The sequence below is a fragment of the Microtus oregoni genome, unplaced genomic scaffold, assembly GCF_018167655.1.
Source record: "Microtus oregoni isolate MIOR12 unplaced genomic scaffold, Mior012 000069F_ref0000032, whole genome shotgun sequence".
Taxonomy (NCBI): Eukaryota; Metazoa; Chordata; class Mammalia; order Rodentia; family Cricetidae; genus Microtus; species Microtus oregoni.
In genome coordinates this window covers 4,172,473-4,193,676 of record NW_024543976.1, presented here as the reverse complement: position 1 = coordinate 4,193,676, position 21,204 = coordinate 4,172,473, and the positions used below count along the sequence as shown (strand labels likewise).

Below are 21,204 nucleotides of genomic sequence, written 5' to 3'. Positions count from 1 at the left end.
CTCAGACCCTCGCTCCCTCGCTCCTGCCTCCCTCCTGCAGGCTGCACAGGAATCCGGGGCGGGGAGAGAGTGCTCAGGGCATGTGTGGTATGTGTGCATTGTGTGACAATATGTGTGTGTTGTGTGTGTGTGTTGTTTGCGTGTTTCTGTTGACACCTCCAATCCCATGGCCCAGACCAGCAGGCCATCAGCAGATCCAAGGCCTTCCTCCAGTCCAAAGGTGGATTTGAACCAAGTCCAGCCCTTGGCTTCTTGCTTCCCCCACCCCTCTGCTCAAGGGCTCATCTCAAGGCTTGGTTTGTGCAATTTGCTGCTAGGGCGAGGCTCGGTTTGGCCAAAGCAGCAGGCATCATGGAGGCTCCTTGAGCTTGTGCAGGCCACTCCAGCAGAAGAACCACAGCCCTGCCTCTGTCAAGAGTGCCAGGGGTGACATGGTGGCCCATGCCCCTCTTCTTCTGGTTCTATGGCTGTCTCAGTTGCGCGGTTTTTCTCCCCTCTGAAAAGCCCACCCTCTCTCCCACTGGGCCTGCCTCTCTCTTTCTTCTTTTTCCTGCCAGTGTGTGTATTCCTCCCTCATTCTGTGGCTCCCATGGTGTCTCTCTGCTCTTCTGTATCCCGTCTTTGCCCCCTGAGCAGAAAGGACCCAGGAAGCCCCTCTCAGCCCTCCTGAGAGGCCAGGGATCTCCTTGCAGGTTACCGCTTCATACGGGCCCTGCCCCAGCCACCTGCTTAGCTGGGTCCCCTCAGATTGAAGGGTCTGGCAGGGTTTGTATTAAGCATCTGGACCGCATAGCCTGGGAAGCCACAGAGCTCAGCAAATCACCAGGCAGCCAGGTCACCAACCCAACCCAACCCCTACTGGCCGCTAGGCCCTCCTCACCGCTTCCCTCTTCTTCTCTTTGACAGGAATCTTCCGAGAGCACCAATACCACCATCGAGGATGAAGACACCAAAGGTAGGGAGGCCTGGCCTGCTGAGCAGACCCTCACCACTGTTCCACTGCCACAGCCTGGATTTGACTTCCGATAACCAGGACATATTGTGGGTGTGACTTCCCCAGACAGTGCCCAGCACTGGGGGTACTTAGCTTATGGATTTATCTCACCACCTATCAGAGGAAAAAAAATAACATTTAAGCCATAGATACACAGGGGTGTCATAAATTTTCCTTTAGAAATAAATTATTTTAGTTTTTTTAAACTGACTTCACTTTTAAAATATGGAGCAATAAGAATAAAGGAACAGAGAATAAAAATCCAGAAGGTTTAGTCAACTGGGGCAAGTGAAGTCAAAACCAAAGACCAGCAAACTAAAGATGCAGGGGTTTTGCAGCTCTGGGCCTGTTGTTTTCAGAAGCGCCCCGATCGCCCCAGATCAGCAGCTGGGGTGGTATATCTGTAGTCTCAGTGCCTGAGCGGCCAGCAGAGAAAGCATGAGCTGGGGCCAGCATGCTGAAACCTGGGCTCGTAGCAAAACCTATCAGATGAAAAAGGGAGCAAAGAGCCCCACATGAGCGGGAGTCTTGAGAAAAGAAATAGCAAGAGCCGTCTTTGGTTCATTGACACTTGCTAAACCTATACATGGACCGATATGTGGGTGTGTCCGACCTGCAGCCTGCAGGGTACTTGTGGCCAAGGCTAACCTTGAACACAGCCCAACATAAATTCGCAAACTTACTTCAAACCTGACATCTTTTAAAAGATCCATGTATTTTAATCTTATGTGTATGAAGATTTTGCTCACATGGATCAGTGCACTAAGTGCATGTCTGGTGTCCTCGGAGGCCAGGAGAGGTCACTGCACTCTCGGAAAATGGAACTATGGTCGATTGTAAGCCGCTGCGTGGGTTCTGGGCACTGAACCTAGGTCTTCAGACAGTTCTCTTGGTTGCTGAGCCATTACTCCAGCCCCAAAACGTGACCTTTTTTTTTTTTAAGATTTATTTATTATGTGTACAGCATTCCTTCCATGTGTGCCCGCATGCCAGAAGGGGGCGCCAGGTCTCATCATAGATGGCTGTGAGCCACCATGTGGTTTCTGGGAACTGAACTCAGGACCTCTGGAAGAGCAGTCAGTGCTCTCAACCACTGAGCCATCTCTCCAGCCCCCAACGTGAACTTTTTTAAATTTGTATTGTTTTTTAAAAAAACTTTTATGACTGTACTGCATAGCTCTTGTTCAGAACACTGCAGAGATTAACATTACTTCACAGTGGGAAAAGAGAGAACCTAGAGCCGTGGTTCTCAACCTTTCTAACGCTGTGACCCTTTAATACAGTTCCCCATGCTGTGGTGATCCCCCAACCATAAAATTATTTCACTGCTACTTCATAACTATAGTTTTGCTGCTGTTATGAATCATGAGGTAAATATCTGATATGCAAGATATCTAATATATGACCCGTAAGAGGGTCAAGGCCCACAGGTTGAAAACTGTTGACCTGAGGTTTTCTGTAGCCTCACATTTACCCTTCCATGAGTCCTCTTCTCTAGGCAAGAATACAGGATAGAGAATTTGGGGAAACTGGCTCAAGGTGGGGTCGGGATCAGAACCCAGGCAGTCTGCACCTGGACCCTGGCGAGCAGACAGTGTACTGGAGGCCTCGGGAAAGTGTTCTGGGAAGGACATGTGTGCCGATTCTGCCTGGGAAACACAGATCCTTGACAGTTAGCAAAGCCCCACGGTTCCACCTGCACCGGCACCCTTACATTTCCCAGGCCAGGGAAACGAGAGCCCTCAGCATCTGCATGCTGGGGAAGGGGCCAGAGATGCCCTTCTGGGAAGGGGTTGCTGAAATATAAAAAAAGATTACTGGTCTGGAGGAATCTCAACGGTACTAGTTGAGACATTTTTTTTTGGGGGGGGGTTAGATATTTTACTGTAAAATAATATATAGTAGGGCAAGAGTTATGGCTTGGTGATAGCATTTGCCTAACATGTAGGAGTCCTGGGTTTGATCCCTAACTGGAAAAAAAAAAGATTGTGTTTATATGACAAGCATTTTATAATGTCATAATGGGATGTGGGGTGCAATGAAGGCTTGCAGGCAGTTTCCACACAGGATGACCTCCTTCCGATCCTGCAGGCACCTGGAAGAAAGTCTGTCTGCTGATGTCCTTCCTGGCCATTCCCAAATTGATGGGGGATGCAGCCTAGTGCTGGTAAATTGGTGCTCTTTCGTGGATCTATGGACAGCCTCACCAATACATTCTCTTAGAGAACTGCAGGCTAGCATCCTCTTAGTCGGCTGCGTGAGTCTGTCCTTAGCACATGCCCAGCCCTACCTCAGGTCACAGGTCTCTGGTGGACTGAGTTGCTTCTTAGATGTTTACCATATGGGAGACTCTCGGCCCCAGAGTGAAGAGATGGCTTCTGAGATTCTGAGGTGACTCGATTCTATTCCTGGCCTCAGGGCAGATAGAGAGCATGGAGGTGATTTCGTTCCTTAATCCATCGGCTGAGTGACCTTTGACAACTTACTCAAACTCTCTGAGTCTCAGTGTCCTTTAGCACCATCTTCTGGTATTCCTGTACAGGTGAAATGGCAGCTGTGTATACAGTCCCCATGCAGCATTTGACATGTGGTGGTTATTGGAAGACATCTTCATTTCTTTTTCTTTTTTTCCAAACTGGAGTTCATGGTTGAGTGACAGTAAGCCCCATGACATTTTCTTGGAGTGTCAATTTGATTCAAAGACTATTTTAAGACAAATATTTATATGTTAAACAGACAGACTATTTGGAATAGAATACAAAATGTGTATGCACTGGTGATGAAAAATAGGGGCTGTCAGTGATATATTCCACCTGGATGGTGGTTCTGGGCTGTGCCGCGAGGCCTCGCTTTTGCCAACAACCTCCTCCGCTTTCAGGGATCCGGGGAACAATTTGTCTCGGATTTTAATTTACTTCTTTCCCTTTATACAGAGAAAGGGAAGGCCCACGTGGGTTATGGTGTTAGCAGTTCTTCCTGTTGCTGTGGCGAGTAGTCTGTCAAAAGCAATTTAAGGAAGGGTTTATATTGGCTCATAGTTTGAGGGTACCGACCATTGTGGTAGGCAGCCATGGCCGTGGGAGCATAAGGCAGCTGGAGATGCTTTATTTGCAGTCGGGAAACAGAGGTAGATACCCATGCTTGGCTCACCTTTTCCTCTCGGTCATCCAGTCATGGGAAGATGCCGCCCGCATTCAGGGTGAACCTGCCCTCTTCAGGCAACCCTTTGTGGAAATGTCTTCAGGGACACACTCAAGGGTGTGCTTCTGTGGTAATTCTAAATCCTGTCTGTTCATTTGACGATCAAGATTAGCCATCATGGTTACTAGCTGACGATTTGGGGACCTTGTTCCCTGCCCCAGCCTTTCCTCCTCGTGCACAAAAGGCCCAGTGACACAGTGTTTTGAAAAACGTGCCCCTGTAAGAGCAGAGCAAAGCCCTTAAACCCAGCCTACAGCCGCCAGCCCCGCTGGCACAGAGGGAGCTCCCAGAGTGGGATGCTGTTTTCTGGAGTTAGCCTGTAAAGTCTTCTTACCAAGTGAGAATAGTAGTCAGTCTGGTAAACTCTGACCCAGGGTTACAGTTAATTGGAAATGCTGTTTGTCAGAACGACATCCCTGGAGGGAAGAAGGGACAAGAACAGTTCAGAGCTTTAGAAGAGCCCCTGATCTATGAGCCGTACCAGACTCTACTAGGCTTTACCCCATGCCCTTGCCTCTGCGTGCAACCCATCCTCTCTCCAGGTTAAAGAGCATCTGCCAGAAGCTGGGTAGAGATTAGGAAGTACTAGTTAGGAATGCAGGCCCCAACACACATCAGTGTGTTGTGTGAGCTTAAGAGAGTTTCTTTGTTTTTGTTTCATTTTGTTTTTTGAGATAGAGTTTCTCTGTGTAGCCTTGACTGTCCTGGAACTCGCTCTGTAGACCAAGCTGGCCTGAAACTCACAGAGATTCACTTGCCTCTGCCTCCTGAGTACTGGGATTAAAGGTGTGTGCCACCACCACCTGACCAAGAGGTTTTCTTAATATCTCTGGGGCCTCAGTTTTCTTGTCTGTAGAGGAATATTATAGAACATCTGGGTGAGGAGACTAGCCAACATCTAGAAAGCGGCTTGCAAAGCAGTCGGGGTTGCTGGAGTCCCGGGAAGGGCCCCCGTCAGAGTGCCCTTCAGGTCCACAGGCACCAGCCTCCAGTCCGGTCTTCTGCCCCAGAGAACAAAGCTAGAGCTGGTAGCTTTGACTTTTAGAAAGCTTGGTGTCCTGGTGCCTGAAGGCATAGCCAAGACAGGCCCACCTAGCACCGAATGCATAGAGGTGCAATGTTCAGTTTGTCTCCAGACCTGATAATGTACCATCTGAGAGTGCGTGTCACACCAAGACATGTTCAGACAGTTTCGGGAGCTTGGAGGACAGATGCAAACTTGCGGTGGATCTGGAAACCACATTCCTGAGAAGAGAAACCTGGCCAGGGAAGGACAGAGACTAGGGAACGGGTGTTTACTTGGGGGCAGAGTTCCTATACATAGGAGTTTTCAGAGGCCGACTTCAGCCTGGAAGTCTGAACCCAAATCCATGAGGTACACATAGTCATCAGACTGGTGGCTACTGCAGCCTCTAACTCCAGCAGGATTGTGTCCCATGACTCAAACTTCCAGGAAGCTCACAGCCCATTGGGAGCCTCAAGGTAGGGCTTGGCCAAGCTTCTGTTCCCTAGTGTGCAGATGAAGGTTGGCAGCTGTCTCTCAGTGAGTGCCAGGCCTTGCTCTCTAAATGCTTGGGTACAGACACTATCACTCAAGTGATGCATTGATCTTGGGTGCTCGGAGCACAGGTGCTCCCGGGTAGGGTTGCATGTGATGACTCTTTCTATCGAGCCTCAGAATAACCCTAAAATGTGGGTACTATGATATCTCCATTATTCTTATGGAGAAACTCATCCAAGGTTGCAGCTATGAGGCAACAGAACCGCAGTCCAAGCCTAGAGAGTTTGACCCCAAAGCCCATCTTTCACAACCTGTCAGGAGCATGTGGGTTTGTTTTGCATCCTCCCCTCTGATCCCGTGGTGGTGGTGGGGTGCAGTCCCTGCTGGCAAAGCCCGCTTGTCCCATGACCTGTCTCTGCTTTTACAAAGGTTGGAATGGCTGACCAGGAGCCCAGGTTCTGAAACCCCTATACACAGATGTACAGATAACCTGGGCAATTCCAGAGACAGGGCAGACTCTGGTTTGGAGCCATCTGCTCATTTATTCATTCATTCACTCTACATATGTGTGCTGGACACAACTTCTGCCCTGGTGGCTCCCTGAAAAGAGGAGAAAAACCCTCATGACAGATGACACTCAGGATCTGTTAGATGTTCCCAGCCCGGGAGTTTCTAACCAGAGTCAGAGCAAGCTGGCTGAGGGCAACGTGGTGGCTGTATTGCTGGAACACTGTTTCCTCTGCCAAGAACACACTGCATGCCAAAGGCTACGCCGGGTGTAGATGTGGGCAGAGTTCAGTTGTGGCATGGGTATGAAGCTCTGAAACTCCGCAGGCTAAGTCCCTGATGACGACAGTGCCCACTCACCCATGTGCTTAGTCCGTACGGTAGCCCGTAAGGTCATGCTAGCTTCAGATTTCAAGGAAGCCCGAGCCCCACCTCCTTTAGCTGGCACCGAATGTAGAGCTAGGTAGTGAGTGCCAAGCAGCCGTGTGGGGTTAGTGTTATGAGAACATGGGGTGCGATCATGTGGGCTGAAGTCCTAGGGTCCTGTAGAAAAGGTTCTGGGCTGTCAGCCAGACTGTACCCTATGTTCCATGTCCTTGGGCAAGTTGTTGACCCTCACTGGGCCTCGGTTTCCTCGGTAGCCCAGAAAGGAGTTTGGATTTCTGGCCTGCAGTAGTTCCCAAGCCTGGATGCCCTAAGAGTCTATCTCCCCTGGGTCTGAGATGAGCGCCTGAGGCAGCATAGGCAGCTGACAAGAAAAAGGGCGAGTCAGAGATTCACTCAGACTTGGTTCTGAGGTTGGGAGGTGCTGAGAGCTGCTGGGCCCACTTTTTGGACAGTGTGACTTCCGTCCTACCATGGAGTGGCCAGGTTTGGGGGAGAACAGCATCTGAAGGGAGGAGGGAAAGAGGGCCTGCCCTAGACTAAGGCAGTGTCTGTTCAGCTCCACTGGGAACCAGGACACTGCCGATTCCTTGTTTATTGAGGGTCAGTCACCTCCTTGTGGCCTACCTGCCAGGGGTCTGGGAGGAACAGTCAAGCTGAAGTGTGGGCTGCAGGCAAAGGCTATGCTTACCATGAACACTTGCTATGGGTAGGGCTTGGAGACACTGCTTCATGCTCACCTCATCGTCCCACCCTCAGACCAGCTCTGGGAGGAGGACACTTTTGTCTCCATCTGACCAGCCAGTCAGTCTTGTGGTCCTCAGCCGCCACAGAGCGTAAGGCTCCGAGGTGGTTTTAGGATGAAGATCTGTCTGGAATTGAGACCTGAGTTCTTGGCGCTGCCGTCTAACTCTGAGTGAATCTTATTCCATGGGTGGGAATGCTGAGGGCCAGGCCATTGCCTGTCTAACAAGGGGACTGGCATTTAACACTCCACCAGAAAAGTAGCTTTTTGGTGTTCTGCATCAGACGGGGGAAAGTGGTTGATTCTAGAAGCTTCTAGACAACTCTGCCTGAATCTTATAGTCACTCAAATTGAGCAAAAACTACCCAGACAGTAAGAGATGTGTTACTTCCAAGACTTTCCTTTGTGTCCCCATGTTTGCCTGTGGGGGAGCCCTGGTTTGTAACAATTGACAAGCAACATGTAACACTGTTTGGATTCACACAGCAAATCAAGATGGCTATTTTGTAGTCAAAACCTAGCTTCAAACAAGACCTGAACAAGTCTGAACGTCCCCCACTGTGGTGTTTGGAGGTCAAGGTTGCCAGCTGAGGCAATGCCTCTGTCTTTTGTAGCTCAGGGAACTACATTTCCCCCACACACTGCTTTGAGCCTCAATCTCTTGTGGGAAATGGAGCTAACCACCTCTCTCTCCCAGGGACAGCAAAAGGATGGGTGAGCTCGTCTGTGTACAGTGTCAGGTCGCTACAGAGCCCACCTGGCACGTGTTGGGGACTCGGAAGCTGGTGCTCGGTCCTTCATGACTATCACTGTTGTTATTTGTGTGCCCCCTCTACCTTACAGTGCGCAAGCAGGAAATTATAAAAGTGACAGAACAGCTGATTGAAGCCATAAGCAATGGAGATTTTGAGTCCTACACGTGAGTCAGCCAGGCTCTTTCTGCATGTTCTGCCTGGATCGGGTTCAGGGGTGCTAACCAGGGGTGACTGAGCTTACTCACTCTCTGCATGTGCTGTGAATAAGAATGCAGTCCCCCTCAGCCGGGTGCTCATGACACTACACGTTCCTCTTCCTGCCAGCCTCATCCAGGGAGGCGCTCCAGTAAAACTGCTTTGTTCCCCGCACCCAAAAAAAAGAAGGGCGATCTGTGCCTTAGTATGGGAAGGAGGGAATGGAGGCAGGCCCTTCTCCAGCCTGCCCAGTGGGTCTGAGTCCTTTTCCTGGATCTCCAGAGGTCTTCAGCTGAGCAGGAACAGGCAGGGACCCAAAGGGTGTGCACCATTCGTGAGCAAGAGTGAGCCAAGTGAACCCTAAACCCTTTGGGCATAAGGCACAGTCTTAAACTGAACATTCTCTGTTCACACACCCGCTCCAGCCCTTAGCCAGGTGACTGTATGCATAAACTGGGATTCAGCACCCCCTAGTGGTCATTGCCCATTTGCTTCTCTCTCTGCCTGACCCAGAGAAATTGGAAGGTTCTGGGTGTCTAGGCGTTGGCATTTTGACCAAGGCTGATGGGGCCTGGACCTGGCAATCCAATACCTGCTTTTTGGTGTGCGAAAACTTCCAGCCAAGACAGAGTGACCCTTGCCTGTGGGGTTAATGTGAGGTGGTGTTAATGTGAGCATGGCTGGTGTGATCTCAGGCCACCTGAAGCTGCATTTTAACCGTGGGAACTGAATTTAGTCATTGGAAAGTCCCTGGCTCTCTCTGGAGGGGCAAGGTACTCAAGAGGCATCTGTGAAAGCCCAGGGGCCTCACATACTATACGTAGGCTTGCACACGCACCTGTATGTGCACAAGCTATAAGTCTATGTTCAAGGAATGTGCACAGGGGTGTGTGCCAGAGTATAGCAGGATGCTACAGCAAGGCATGGAAGCAGACTCTGTCGCCAGTCTTTCTGGGTAGCCCTAAAGAAGTTAAGTCAGGGCACACCAGGTTGGTGACTCTGAAAAACCACAGCCAGGGAATAAAGAGCTAGTGAGGTGACCTTTCTGGGGGGGTCCCTCTAGAATGTTACAGGCGATGATGGCATTTTCATCCTGCGCAAGACTCTGAAACTTACCATGGCCTTGGAGCCTCCCTGACACGCTCCTGAACTAGCCCCTTCATCTCCCTGAGCCTCAGTTTCTACATTTGTTTTTTAAAGATTTATTTATTTATTATGTACACAGTGTTCGGCCTCCATGTATGCCTGCATGCCAGAAGAGGGCACCAGATCTCATTACAGATGGTTGTGAGCCACCATGTGGTTGCTGGGAATTGAACTCAGGACCTCTGGAAGAGCAGTCGGTGCTCTTAACCTCTGAGCCATCTCTCCAGCCCCCAGTTTCTACATTTGTATGATGCACTTAGAGCAGAGAGCCTTCAAGTCCTTGACGGATGCAGAGAGTCCAGACGACCAAGTTCTGCAGCAGGGGTAGACTTGAGGGAACCTCAAAGGCTTTGTTCATCGCAGGCAAGGCCTGGCCTGATGTCCTCTTCTGAGATTTCCAGTTCTCCTGTGGACCAGAAGCTTAGCTTGAGTGGGGGCATTTCCTGTCCCTGGTTTCTTTGCTATGGTCATAGGGGTCTATGTTGTACTTGAAAAGACCCTCCAGGTATGTAAATGACTCCCCTGCCTAGCAGTCACTCAGGAAGACTGACACCTGGAAGGGCCAATCAGCTGAAAACACACAGCTTCCTTATGCTGAGGGCCACCCCTGCCACATCCTCTGCTTCCTCTTTGACATCACTTTCTTAAAAATTTATTATTTTATGTATACGGGCATTTTGCCTGCATGAATGTCTATGTACCTGGTACCTATAGAGGCCAGAAGAAGGCCTGGAGTTTCAGATGGTTGTGAGCCACCATCGAACCCAGGCCCTCTGGAAGAACATGCAACGCTCTTAACTGCTGAGCCATCTCTCCAGCCTCATGGGCATCTCCTTCATTAAGGCTCCTTTCCCCCATTTACAGCCGAGGAAACAGTCAGGGTGTTCCAGACATAGGGTAATTTTGTCCAAATTGTTAAAATGCACATCCTCCATATACAACCTGTCTTGGGGAGCTGAGGTCACTTTATGCAAAGGGAAAGGCACCTCACTCCTACAACTCAAGAGAAAAGCCCCTTTGGGTCACTGCCGGGACTGGGGTACAGTGTGAAGAATAAGGACCAGGCTGTACAGCATGACCACCTCACCCCCCTGGCACTCTTTCTGGGGACCTTCTCACCAGTAAGTGGCAGAACCAGAACCTGAACTTGGGCTCCCTGGATGTAGCCAGCACCCTCCAGTTCTGCCCACACTCCACATTGTGTGAACTCCTCCTTTGCTGAGCCCTCAAGGAAGGCGTGTCCATTCCCATTCAGCTGCTGCCCTTCAGGGGGGCGATGAGAAGTGGTCTTCTCAGGCCCCTCTTTCCTCTGGTTTCCTTTCCCCAGGAAAATGTGTGATCCCGGAATGACAGCCTTTGAACCTGAGGCCCTGGGGAACCTGGTCGAGGGCCTGGACTTTCATCGATTCTATTTTGAAAACCGTGAGCAATCCCTTCTCTCTGGGGTGCCTGTTGTCTGCTCTCCTTCCATGTCCTGCTGACGGCACAGCAGGGTGACGGGCAGGGCCTCAGGGGCGGCTCAGGAGCCAGTGAAGAGGAAGAGTCCCTGTGGACAGGGGTTGGTACTTTCTTGGTTCCCTCCCCATTGATTGCCCACTGAGCTGGACTGCCAGCTGTCCTTCCTGTGGCTGAGGATGGGGTGAGGCCGGGGTGGGTCCCTAAAGACAAAGGACGTATACGATAAGCCTCCCTAGCCCCCTCCTGCCTTCTAGCCTGGGAGAGTTCGTGGCAGGTCTTTGTTCTTTCTGATAAGCAGGGACCCTTCACTAACTCACACGGCTAGCTACAGTCATCTGGAGGCTTGGGGCCACCCCAGCTGTCCAGCGGGTGACACAGCAGCTCCTGGGGTGTGACCCATATGACCTCATAGGTAGGGAGGACCAGGGATTTCACACTGCTGTGCCCTGCCTGTGTGTCCAGGTCTCTGTCCTGCGTGTCTGTCCTTCCTGGGCCTCTCCTCTGCAGGAGAGGTCTCAGAAGCTTGCAACGAGGGTGGGCAGGGTGCCGAGCCTGGGCCTGAGCCAATGAGCTTCCCGCTTGTTTGTGTCTTACCCAGGCCGGGGTCAGACAGGGACCAAGCCAAGGTTAGGATATGGAGGATGGATCTCAGGGGTAGTATAGTGATCTTAGCCCCAAATGACAGGTACAAACCACACACAGACTTTCTGGTATTTCTAGGCACCTGGAATTGCATTGACTCGAACGGCAAGAAAGCCCTTCCTGACTAATTCTCATGAATTCTCATGCACAGGAGGACTCAGCTCACACCTCTCTCACAGTTACCAGTTCCCTCTTTTTTCAAAGGGCAGCAAGGGTTCAGATGCCTTGCAGGCAAGAATGTGGGGCAGGAATGGTCTAACTATATTCTCCTCACCAGACTTTCTGCTCCCTGCATGCTCAGTGTGGCTGATCGTCCACTAATGAAGGTGCTGGTGCTGGGAAGTCTTATTTACAATATTCACATTAGGGCTGGAGAGATGGCTCAGAGGCTAGGAGTGTGTCCCGATTCTTGCAGAGGACCTGGGTTCAGGTCCCAGCACCCATTGCCCTGTCATAACTGCCTGGAGTTCTAGCTCCAGAAGATCCAGTGCCCTCTTCTGGCTTCTGCAGGCCATTGTGCTCCTTGTATATAACTCACCCCCCTCCCCCGCCCCTCCCTGCCCCCATCAAGCGCACAAACACATTAAAAATAAAATCTTAAAAATAAATACAGTAAACATATCATGAAGCTAACCAGGAAAATCATTTTATGAAATAAGGACAGATGGTGCTCACATATGGTTTAACAAACTCAGTGCACGTGGTTCTGCGGCCACTCAAGGTGAAGCCCAATTCTGTCATTCAGAAAGACATTTCCACTGCGGCCAAGAGAGCGGAAGCCACTCGCCCCAAAGAGTGCACAAAGCCAGCTGCAGATTTAGCTCTGTCTCAACCTGGCGCCTTTCTTCTGCTGATAGGGTCCATTCTGTCAGCAAAGCAGCAGGCCTCCCCACCTCCGAGTTTGCACCCCTCTGCTTGTATTTTAGCGAGTACTGAGGTTCCAAGTATTCCCTCCTTTAAAAAAAAGCAAAGGAAGAAGCTAAATTTACTTAAAGAATCAGACAGGATCCTCCACGCTGAATGATGGGAGACTGAATTCTAGTAAGAGAAGCTGGATCTTGGGCTCTCTCATCCTGTGCACAGTCCCCACATTTAAGGATTGCCTTGGCTGTCATTATACCTCTGTCCTCTGGGGGCGCTGTTTCCCAGCTGCGGTCCCCTAGTCTTCCCAGAGCTGGGCAGAGACCAGGCTAAGGTTCAACTGCGCAGGTGCAGGTGTGGGGACCACCACTAAGGAGTCCAAATGCAGAAAGAAGTCCATGTTTCTGGTCTGCTCATGCGGCAGATGCTACCTCAGCACTGACTCCTAGACCCTATGCTTAACCCTCTGGTTACCTCTAAGGAGGACTCACTGGGGTGTGACTCAGTACAGCCTCTCACCCCTGCAGAGCTTTCTCCCACTGCCTGCCCTTTCCTGACCAGCACCTGGCTCTATCTACCACCTTGTCGAGAAAAAGGGTAACCTGGAAAACACTAACCTGGTTAAGTAACACCGTGTCACGTTAGAGTCCCTGGGATCTCAGCCACAATCAACAGCGGCAAAGCTTGTCCCCCACCACTACCAATGCTAAGCTGTTTGTCCCTTCTGGAATGGACCTGGATTGTCCTAATCCAGGCACTGTGAGCTTGATTTCTTCATCCCCCCCCCCAGGAATTAACAACTTTGACCAAGTCAGATAATGGTTTTGGATTCATTTTCCATACATATTAATGGACACATTGCTTCCAGCCTCATATATGATATTCACACACATTCAGGGAAGTCTCATGCACTTTGGAAAAGAGAAACTTGGTGATCGTTAGCCTCTAAGGTGGTGGTTCTCAGCCTTCCTAATGCTGCGACCCTTTAATACAGTTCCCCATGTTGTGGTGACCCTCGGCCAAAAAATTATTTTTGTTGCTACTTCATAACTATAATTTTGCTACTTGTTATAAATCATCATGTAAATATCTGTGTTTTCTGATGGTCTTAGGCGACCCCTGTGAAAGGGTCAGCTGACGCAAAGGGGTCATGACCCACAGGTTTGAGAACCACTGTGCTAAGGTTATTCTAAAGCTTTACATTTTCTGTGTCTGAGAGCTTGTGAATCTGTTATTCTGCTTCTCTGAGACTTACTTATTGAAGGCTTGAGCACGCAATGATTATAGCACTAAAGGGAGGGACCATCAGGTGCTCTTTTCAGACTAAAAAAAAAGCCATTTTACATGTTTTAGGGGATATCAGTTTACACATTTTGTTGGGTAATGGAATTAGAGTAAGGGATGGAGAGGAAATTATGGTGTTACAGGGTCTCACACGGGGGCGTCTTGGGTGGCATTGGAGACTTCACATTTGAGGCTAGCTGTTGACACGGTTGTGACCACTATTTGCGCCCCACTAGGGGAGGATACAAGGGTTCTTATCGGAGTGAGAACCTGAAGGCCTCTGTCTGTCCCTGGGCCACTGTCTTTCTGTGCTTCTGTTTCGTATCTTGATAAACAACTTGAGAGTTTCTAGAACACTCTGGTGATGTTGAAACTGGAGGTGGGAACCGTTCCTAGGCACTCTGGTTAGTTGTCATGACAATGAGATCTTCCTGTGTCCCCCTAGCCCCCTGAAATTGAAGGTCGGAAGATTCTACAGTTCCTTTCCCCCTGTTTCTATAATTCAATAGATCACAATAGAGTTGATAAGCAGGGTGGGGCATGTCTAGATTACAGACATTTCATACGGTTTACAGACAGTGTTACATTTGAATAATAGAACAGCGGTGAAAAGTGAAGACTTTCCATATGAAAATCCAGACAGATTTCCAGACTCCCTTGAGGAGCAATAAGGTGTGATGCACATGGTACCCAGAGGAGATTTTATATATATATATATATATATATATATGCATATATATATATATGCAGGGTGCCCTCAAGATGGGACAAGGTGTTCTATCCACCACTGTCCCCCTTACTCTCTACTGTCTCCCTGACCCAGAGATAGAAGCTCAGTTGCTATCCATCATCTTATACCCAGCTCAGCCTCTACCATTTAAGTGCTGGCCTGGTCCCAGTATGAATCTGTGTTGAAGAAAAAAAAAAAACCTTACCTGGCTCAGTAAGTAATCCTGTCTGGGATTCATGCTTTCGTGTGTACAAGATGCTAATTCTAAAATCCCACTTCTCCCATGTTTGAGCAATTTGGCAAGTCTGAAGTTCATTGTACCCTATCTGGGAGGTGGTATCCTGTTACCTAGGTTACGTGGCAGTTCTGCCTTGACTCTCAGGTAGCTGATCCCTGTCCCAGAGATTCCCCTACTGTGCACGAGTCAGGCAAAGGTGTCTCCCTGGAAAGGGAAGTTGGAAGCTGAGAGCAGGATGAGGCAGGATGAAGAATGAGGCAGGAACCCCTGGGTTGCATCGCCTCAGCCCCTCCCGTCCCTGCCTCCAGTGTGGTCCCGGAACAGCAAACCCGTGCACACCACCATCCTGAACCCCCACATCCACCTGATGGGCGACGAGTCAGCGTGCATCGCCTACATCCGCATCACGCAGTACCTGGATGCGGGTGGCATCCCCCGCACAGCCCAGTCAGAGGAGACCCGTGTCTGGCACCGCAGGGATGGCAAATGGCAGATTGTCCACTTCCACAGATCGGGGGCACCCTCCGTCCTGCCCCAGTAAGAATCCTTTCTTCCTAAACCTCTAAGGGGATATTAAGGGTGTTGACCTGGGGTGGGGTGGGGTGGGGGCAGTGGGGCATGCCCAGGGGAGCAGCTGCTGCCTTCTATCTCTGAATATCTACAGAGAGGGTGAGAAGACTCCTGCAAGGAGATTCTGGGTCTACAGATGCGGAGGGAAGGTGGGTGGAAAACCTAGAAGGGAGAGGTGACCGTGTCTAAGGTGGTGGACTTACTGTGTCTTACAGTTGAAGGACCGGGCCGGGGTCCCTGCGTTGTCGCACCGCAGAGATCCACTCTTTGTCCGTGGAATGTGGCTGCTGGCTCTCTCTTGGATTTTGTTGGAATTCTCCCTGTCACAGCGCCCCCCCCCCCCCGCCATTGTCACTCTGTACTGGCATCATGAAAAAAGCCATGGCAACATCAAAGCTCTCACCCACACCCTCTTCTTGCCAGTGGGGACCTTCTTCAGGCTTCGGTACCCAGGATGCGGGCCCCAGGAACCCCCACTCCCCAACTACTGTTGTTGGCCTGGCCTAGCTTTGACTGTAGGTGAGGAAGCCCCAGCTGTGTTTACCAGGAAGCCAGGAAGAGGAGGGCAAGTGTGACACGGATCCCCCTCTTCGATCTCTCCTCTTCTGGGGTCCCCAGGGAAGCAGAGATGAGCCCCCTCAATCTCCAAGCCAACTGTTTCTGGGAGAGAGTAAGAGAGGAGCCACTGCCAGGAGCTCCTGCCTTCAACTGCCGCTCTCATCTGCTTCCCTCCTATGCTGGCCCTGTGCTCATCAGACCGTCCACTATGGGGAAGGGGGTGGGCTCTACCCTTCAGGCACCCCACTCGCTGCCTCAGTGCTTCTGCAAAGTTTGCCTCCAGTGTTAACCTGCCCAATCTGCCCTCCAACGTCCATGGAGAATTCCAGCCTCTTCCGTCTGAGAGGAGATCGGATGGTGTTTCAGGGGCAAAGCAAACAACACTTAGGTATCATCTTCTACTTGGACGCATGCCTTTTTACAGCCAAACTTCTGTGTATTTCGTAACTGGATTTTGCGTTAACGGATATGTATGTGTAACTAGACCTCAAGAAGAGTTGGATCGGGTCGGGAAGTGGGAAGAGGGGTGAGGGGAATTTTTCACTCCGTTCCAGGTTTTTTTTTGGGGGGGGCGGGGGTCCTTTCTGAGGTGGCCTCACCCCCCAGGGAGCACAGCTGCCTTCCATTCTGGTCCCCACGGTCAGCTGACAGGATTTCTTCCAGGGCCAGCATGACTAATATACAATGAGTAAGTCAGGGCCGGGGAGGCCACCAGGATGAGAAGCTCCAGATTTGACATCTCTGTGACTGGAGTCCTCACTACTGGACTTCCCAAGACTTCTTCCCCTAGATCTTTGTGCCACCTCCCTATCCCACCCCCCACTACCTCCTGAGCACGTATCCTCATTGCTTCTCTTAACTTGAACAAAACAGAGCACCAGAAACTTAGTTTCCTACTTCATGCTGAACTTGGGCTGGCAAGCGCTGTAGTGCGCTTGCCTGCCTGCCCTCCCCTACCGTACCCTCCCTCTTTTTTCTCTCTCCCTCCCTTTCTCTTTCTCTTCCTCTCTCTCCCTCTTCTTGGCTCTGATCTGGAATGCTGTGTCTCATCCACGGGGATCGCCTGTCTGCACTGTTTTCTTTGCATGACTTTATATGCAGTAAGTATGTTGAAAAAAAAAACAAAAAAAAGAAAACACTCAGCAAAAATCAAACGACATGTTTTGGACAAAATAATAATACTAATAACATTCGAGGTTGTATTCTCAGTGTCCAACTTGGGATTACGTTGCTGCCTCTCTGTGCTTTTGGTCTCTGTGTGGCTGTGTTTTGCCAGCATGAGACACTGTGCCCTCTGGAGGATCCTAGGGGAGGAAGAGCCATGTGCCCAGGGGTTTGGAGATGACACTGATTCTCTCGGCTTCTCTGAGGGTTGGTTGGAGCAAAAGTGGAAGGGATGTTTAATCCAGAACTTTCTGGTGTTCCCCCTTCCCCCGTGTAATGAGCTATGTGCTGGGCTCTTCTCTCAAGTCCTGCTGCCCAGGGACAAGTACAGGGCAGGAGAGTGGCTCTATTGTGTAAGCCACCCCATGGTAGTCCTCTACCCTTGGTGGAGACACTACTGCCTAGGCCCAAGGATGGGCCCTGGCCCTGCCCCAGAACCAGGCTTCCTTATAAGGCCCAGTGAACCCATTGTTCCTAGCCATCCTCAGGCAAAGGTAAAGGAGGGTGTGGCCTTTACCAGGGGATGCTGTAATTACCAATCAAGATCAAATCCCTTATTCAAGCCTCAGTTTCTCTATCAGTGTTCCTACCCAGAATGATGGAGGGTCAAACAAATAGTGACATGTCTACGCCACCCCACTTCTGAGAACCTGTTGGGTTTGTCACTGGCTGGCCTTCTTATGTGCCAAGCCTGGCCAGTCCCTATCCTTCTCCCTGCCTGCCCCTCATTTTCCTCTTTGGTGCCTGTCTGTTGCTTGCCAGCAATGGACTGCAGGGAAAAGAAGTGCTTGGGGACTTTGGTGTCTTTTATTCCAGGCTCTGATTAGACCTGCTTTGGGTGAGCCCTTGCCCCTCGTGGGGCCTCGGTTTCCCCAACCAGAAGACGCCTATGCCCTGCCTTCTGTTGGCTAACATGCCCCATGCCCACTGTGCCTCTCCACATGTGGAAGAATGGAGGCAGATCCCTACCCCAGTCTGAGATGGCCCGCTCTGCGGAGGCTGCTCCTGTGGGTGGGCAGCCAACTAGTATAGACCTTGGGACACTACAGTGACCCCCAAGGTGGCAGGAGAACTGGCAGAAAAAAACTGCCCAGAGCCCACTCTCACCAGACAAGCTCCATGATCCTCCCAAATACCCTCTAGATGAAAAAAGGAAGGAAGGAAGGAAGGAAGGAAGGAAGGAAGAAGAAAGGAAGGAAGGGAAGGAAGGAAGGAAGGAAAGGAAAGGAAAGGAAAGGAAAGGAAAGGAAAGGAAAGGAAAGGAAGGCCAAATCAAAACTCAGCCTCTCATCAGGTTTATAGGAAAAGCATCTCCAGCCTTATGCGCCATAGCTCAAATCCTGCCCCATGGCTTCCTGGCCCCCTTCAAAGGGCTCGGGGGAGTATGTTTGCTAGGCTCCCATGCTGGTTTCTTTGTTACTATCTGTTTGGGGTTTTGTTTCGGTTCTCTCTTTCTTTTTTAACTATGTGGCTGTGAACTTGAATGACCACTGCTCAAACTTTCTGCTACTGGGGGTGAGGGTGGGGGTGGGGGGAGGGGAGAAGAGGTGTCTGTTTTATTCTTGGTGTTTTCAGTGCAATAAATAGCTACAAATTTATGTGGCTCCATGTCTTCTTGAATTGGTCAAGGCACAGAACTCTAGGGGATGTTTTTGTTCCAATTCTCCCGTGTTGCCCTGGTCCGTCTTCAAGTAGGTCAGAATAACTCGGTTCATATGCTCAGTGCTGAGTCAATCGATATGCGATTGTCTGGACCACATGTTTGCACCCTTAGGACCAAGGATGGATTCTGCTTCCTTTCAGGCACTTTGGGGTACCCTTTACAAGAATTAGGGGTGAGTATGGATTGTCACAGCAGTCAAGAACTCAAGTCTCTCTGAGGGGCCTTCAAGTCAAGGTTCATCTTCTGTTAGGGCCTCAGCGTCCCTTGGACAATGAGAAGGGTTGTCTAGAAGAGGCCCTCCCTACCCGTTCTTTACCTTCTGCATGACCTTGAAGACAATCCCTAAGCTTCAGAGTCCCCAGTGAGCCATGCGATGATGAGCTAAGGGGAGGAAAGGTCTCCAGACTACACATGTAATCTAGCGAGACTGCTGTCTGGGAGGAGCCTTATGCCTGCCAGACAGCAGGGTGCCAGTGAGAGGCCCCATGGACTCCAGGGAAATTCTATGTGCCCACACCACTCACCTTCAGCCCAGCAGGGCTGGTGTGACAAGGTGGCGGTGTCTGTGTGCTGTCGTCATTCCCCCCTCCTCTGCTCACAGCGGACACCAGCAAACTCATCTAGTTTGCTTGAGACCGTCCCAGATGTTGACATAAGCTTCTTAGTCCTATAACTAGGACAATTGACGTGGCCTGGTGATACATAACTTTAATCCCAGCACTATGGAGGCAGAGGCAGGGGTATCTCTGAGTTTGAGGCCAGCCTGGTCTGTGGAGTAAGTTCCAGGACACTCAGAGCTACACAGAGAAACCCTGTCTCGAAAAACTCAAACCAAACCAAACAAGCAAGGACAGTCTCAGGAAAGCCAGATGAATCAGTCATCCTAAGCCACAACCCCAAAGGCCTGGATTTCACAGGGCCAAGGGGATTGTTTAATGGTGTCCTCTTAAACTGTGGTCCTTGTGCTGGTACCCCAAAGTCCCTGTATCAACTGCTTTCCAGGTCTGTCCGTATGAATGGTACGTGGGGGAGCCAAAGGGAGTGTCTAAGAGAAATGTGCCCCTTGCACACAGCTGAGGATCTTCACAGTGAGATTACAGATCAAGGCTCAGAAGAACGTGGGAGAGCACACAAATTCTCTTTAAACTGTGCATCCACAGGCCCCCCCCCCCCCCCCCCCCCCCCCCCCCCCCGGCACCGTGCAGAGGGCCTGAGAGCTTGCCTAGGGTGCAATTGCATATTCTCACCAGCAGGTGGCAGAACATGAGTGGGTTACAGGCGTGTGTCACGGGTATGTAGTCTGGGCAGGTCCTGCTGATCTCAAGGGAGCGTTTGAACTCTCTAAGTGTCCCAGCTCAGATTAGAACTGTGTTTTTTTGTTTGTTTGTTTTGTTTTTTTTTGTGTTTTTTTTTTTTTACCTCATACGAGCCTGCAATGCTACAGTTCTCAGTGTGTTTTCACACCACTTTCCCTAGTTATAACAGTTTTGGGGAGCAAGGAAGACAGCAAGACTCAGCTGCTTGGGAACCCTGAGCCCAAACGCACCCAACTTTTAGGTCCTCTAGGGATCCCCGTTCCTCTGTTCTGTGCCTTTCCAACTCTGGACATCAGCAAATAGTGAGTGGGGATCTGAGAAGCTCCCCCACTTTTGACACCTGATCCCCTTTTAGCCTCATCTTTACTGTCCACTCCTGTGGTTTCTACCTTCTTGGTTAGGTCCCAGCCTCCTACAATGCCCTCTCCCTACCCCATCAACAGACCTAAACAAGTGTCCATAAATCCATGTGCTCCTCAAAGGCAGGAGGGCAGCAAGTACCCACTCGGGACGCATGCAGGAGGCATTTCCCCTCTTGCCTGAAGCCGACCCCAGCAAGCATGTCGCTGGGATTAAAGACGCACAGACACGACACAAGCAGACGCGTCATCCCGTCAATCTGCAACAGCAATGGCCATCCCTTATTAGGTGCTGACCAAGTCCACACATCTCCCGTCTTTTTCACTTGGATGCTCTCAGTCATCAGCCCAGCCCCATGGCGGGCCACGTGTGAATAGGGCAACTGTGCAGCTGAAGGGTAAGAGAAGCTGCCCAATGAGGCTGGGGTATTGGTGGGGGTGAGTCGGATCCCGAGCCACACCAAACGCTGACTTTTCTGGGCTGTGCTGGGGCCAGGTTGGGGTCTCAAGAAGACTTGAAAATGAGCTATTTCCTGTCTTCCGGAATCCCTGACACTGTGTCGGGCCACAAGAGGCAAGTCTCAGGACAGGCTGGGGAGGGGGGAGCAGATCTGGGGCTGGGGGAAAGAGGAGAGGCTGACAGGAGACTCTGCGGGGACACTCACAGGAGGGACGGGAGAGAACTAGAGACAAGGCACCAGTGGACAGCCTGGAAGTGTGTGCGTGTGGGAAGCAGGCGTAGGAGGAAGTTGTGGGGAACCAGAAGTATGAGCGGGCCAAGGGAGCCCTGAACGGACTGCAGCATGGTTGGGCCTCCAGCAGTGGAAACGGGCTCCCCGGGCCTGGGGTGTAAATCCCTCAGAAAACACCCCCTACCTAGTGGGTTCTGGGGGTGTTTACTCAGGAAGAGGCAGAACAAATACAAACTCAGAG

At 50.8% G+C, this 21,204-nt stretch overlaps 1 protein-coding gene across 5 annotated transcripts in view; it reads left to right on the top strand.

Annotated features, from left to right (window-relative positions):
* Camk2a (calcium/calmodulin dependent protein kinase II alpha) overlaps positions 1-18,531 on the top strand; it is a 63,536-nt gene extending 45,005 nt beyond the window's left edge. For 4 of the 5 annotated variants that reach the window (XM_041641372.1, XM_041641373.1, XM_041641374.1 and 1 more), the window contains 5 exons: positions 907-955; positions 8,176-8,251; positions 10,756-10,850; positions 14,950-15,178; positions 15,427-18,531. In XM_041641372.1, the coding sequence (XP_041497306.1) occupies positions 907-955; positions 8,176-8,251; positions 10,756-10,850; positions 14,950-15,178; positions 15,427-15,430 (453 nt within the window). In that variant the 3' untranslated portion in view covers positions 15,431-18,531. Of the gene's footprint in view, positions 1-906; positions 956-8,175; positions 8,252-10,755; positions 10,851-14,949; positions 15,183-15,426 lie in introns of those variants that run through there. The other variant, XM_041641376.1, reaches the window with a different exon arrangement.
* The last annotated feature ends 2,673 nt before the right edge of the window (positions 18,532-21,204 follow it).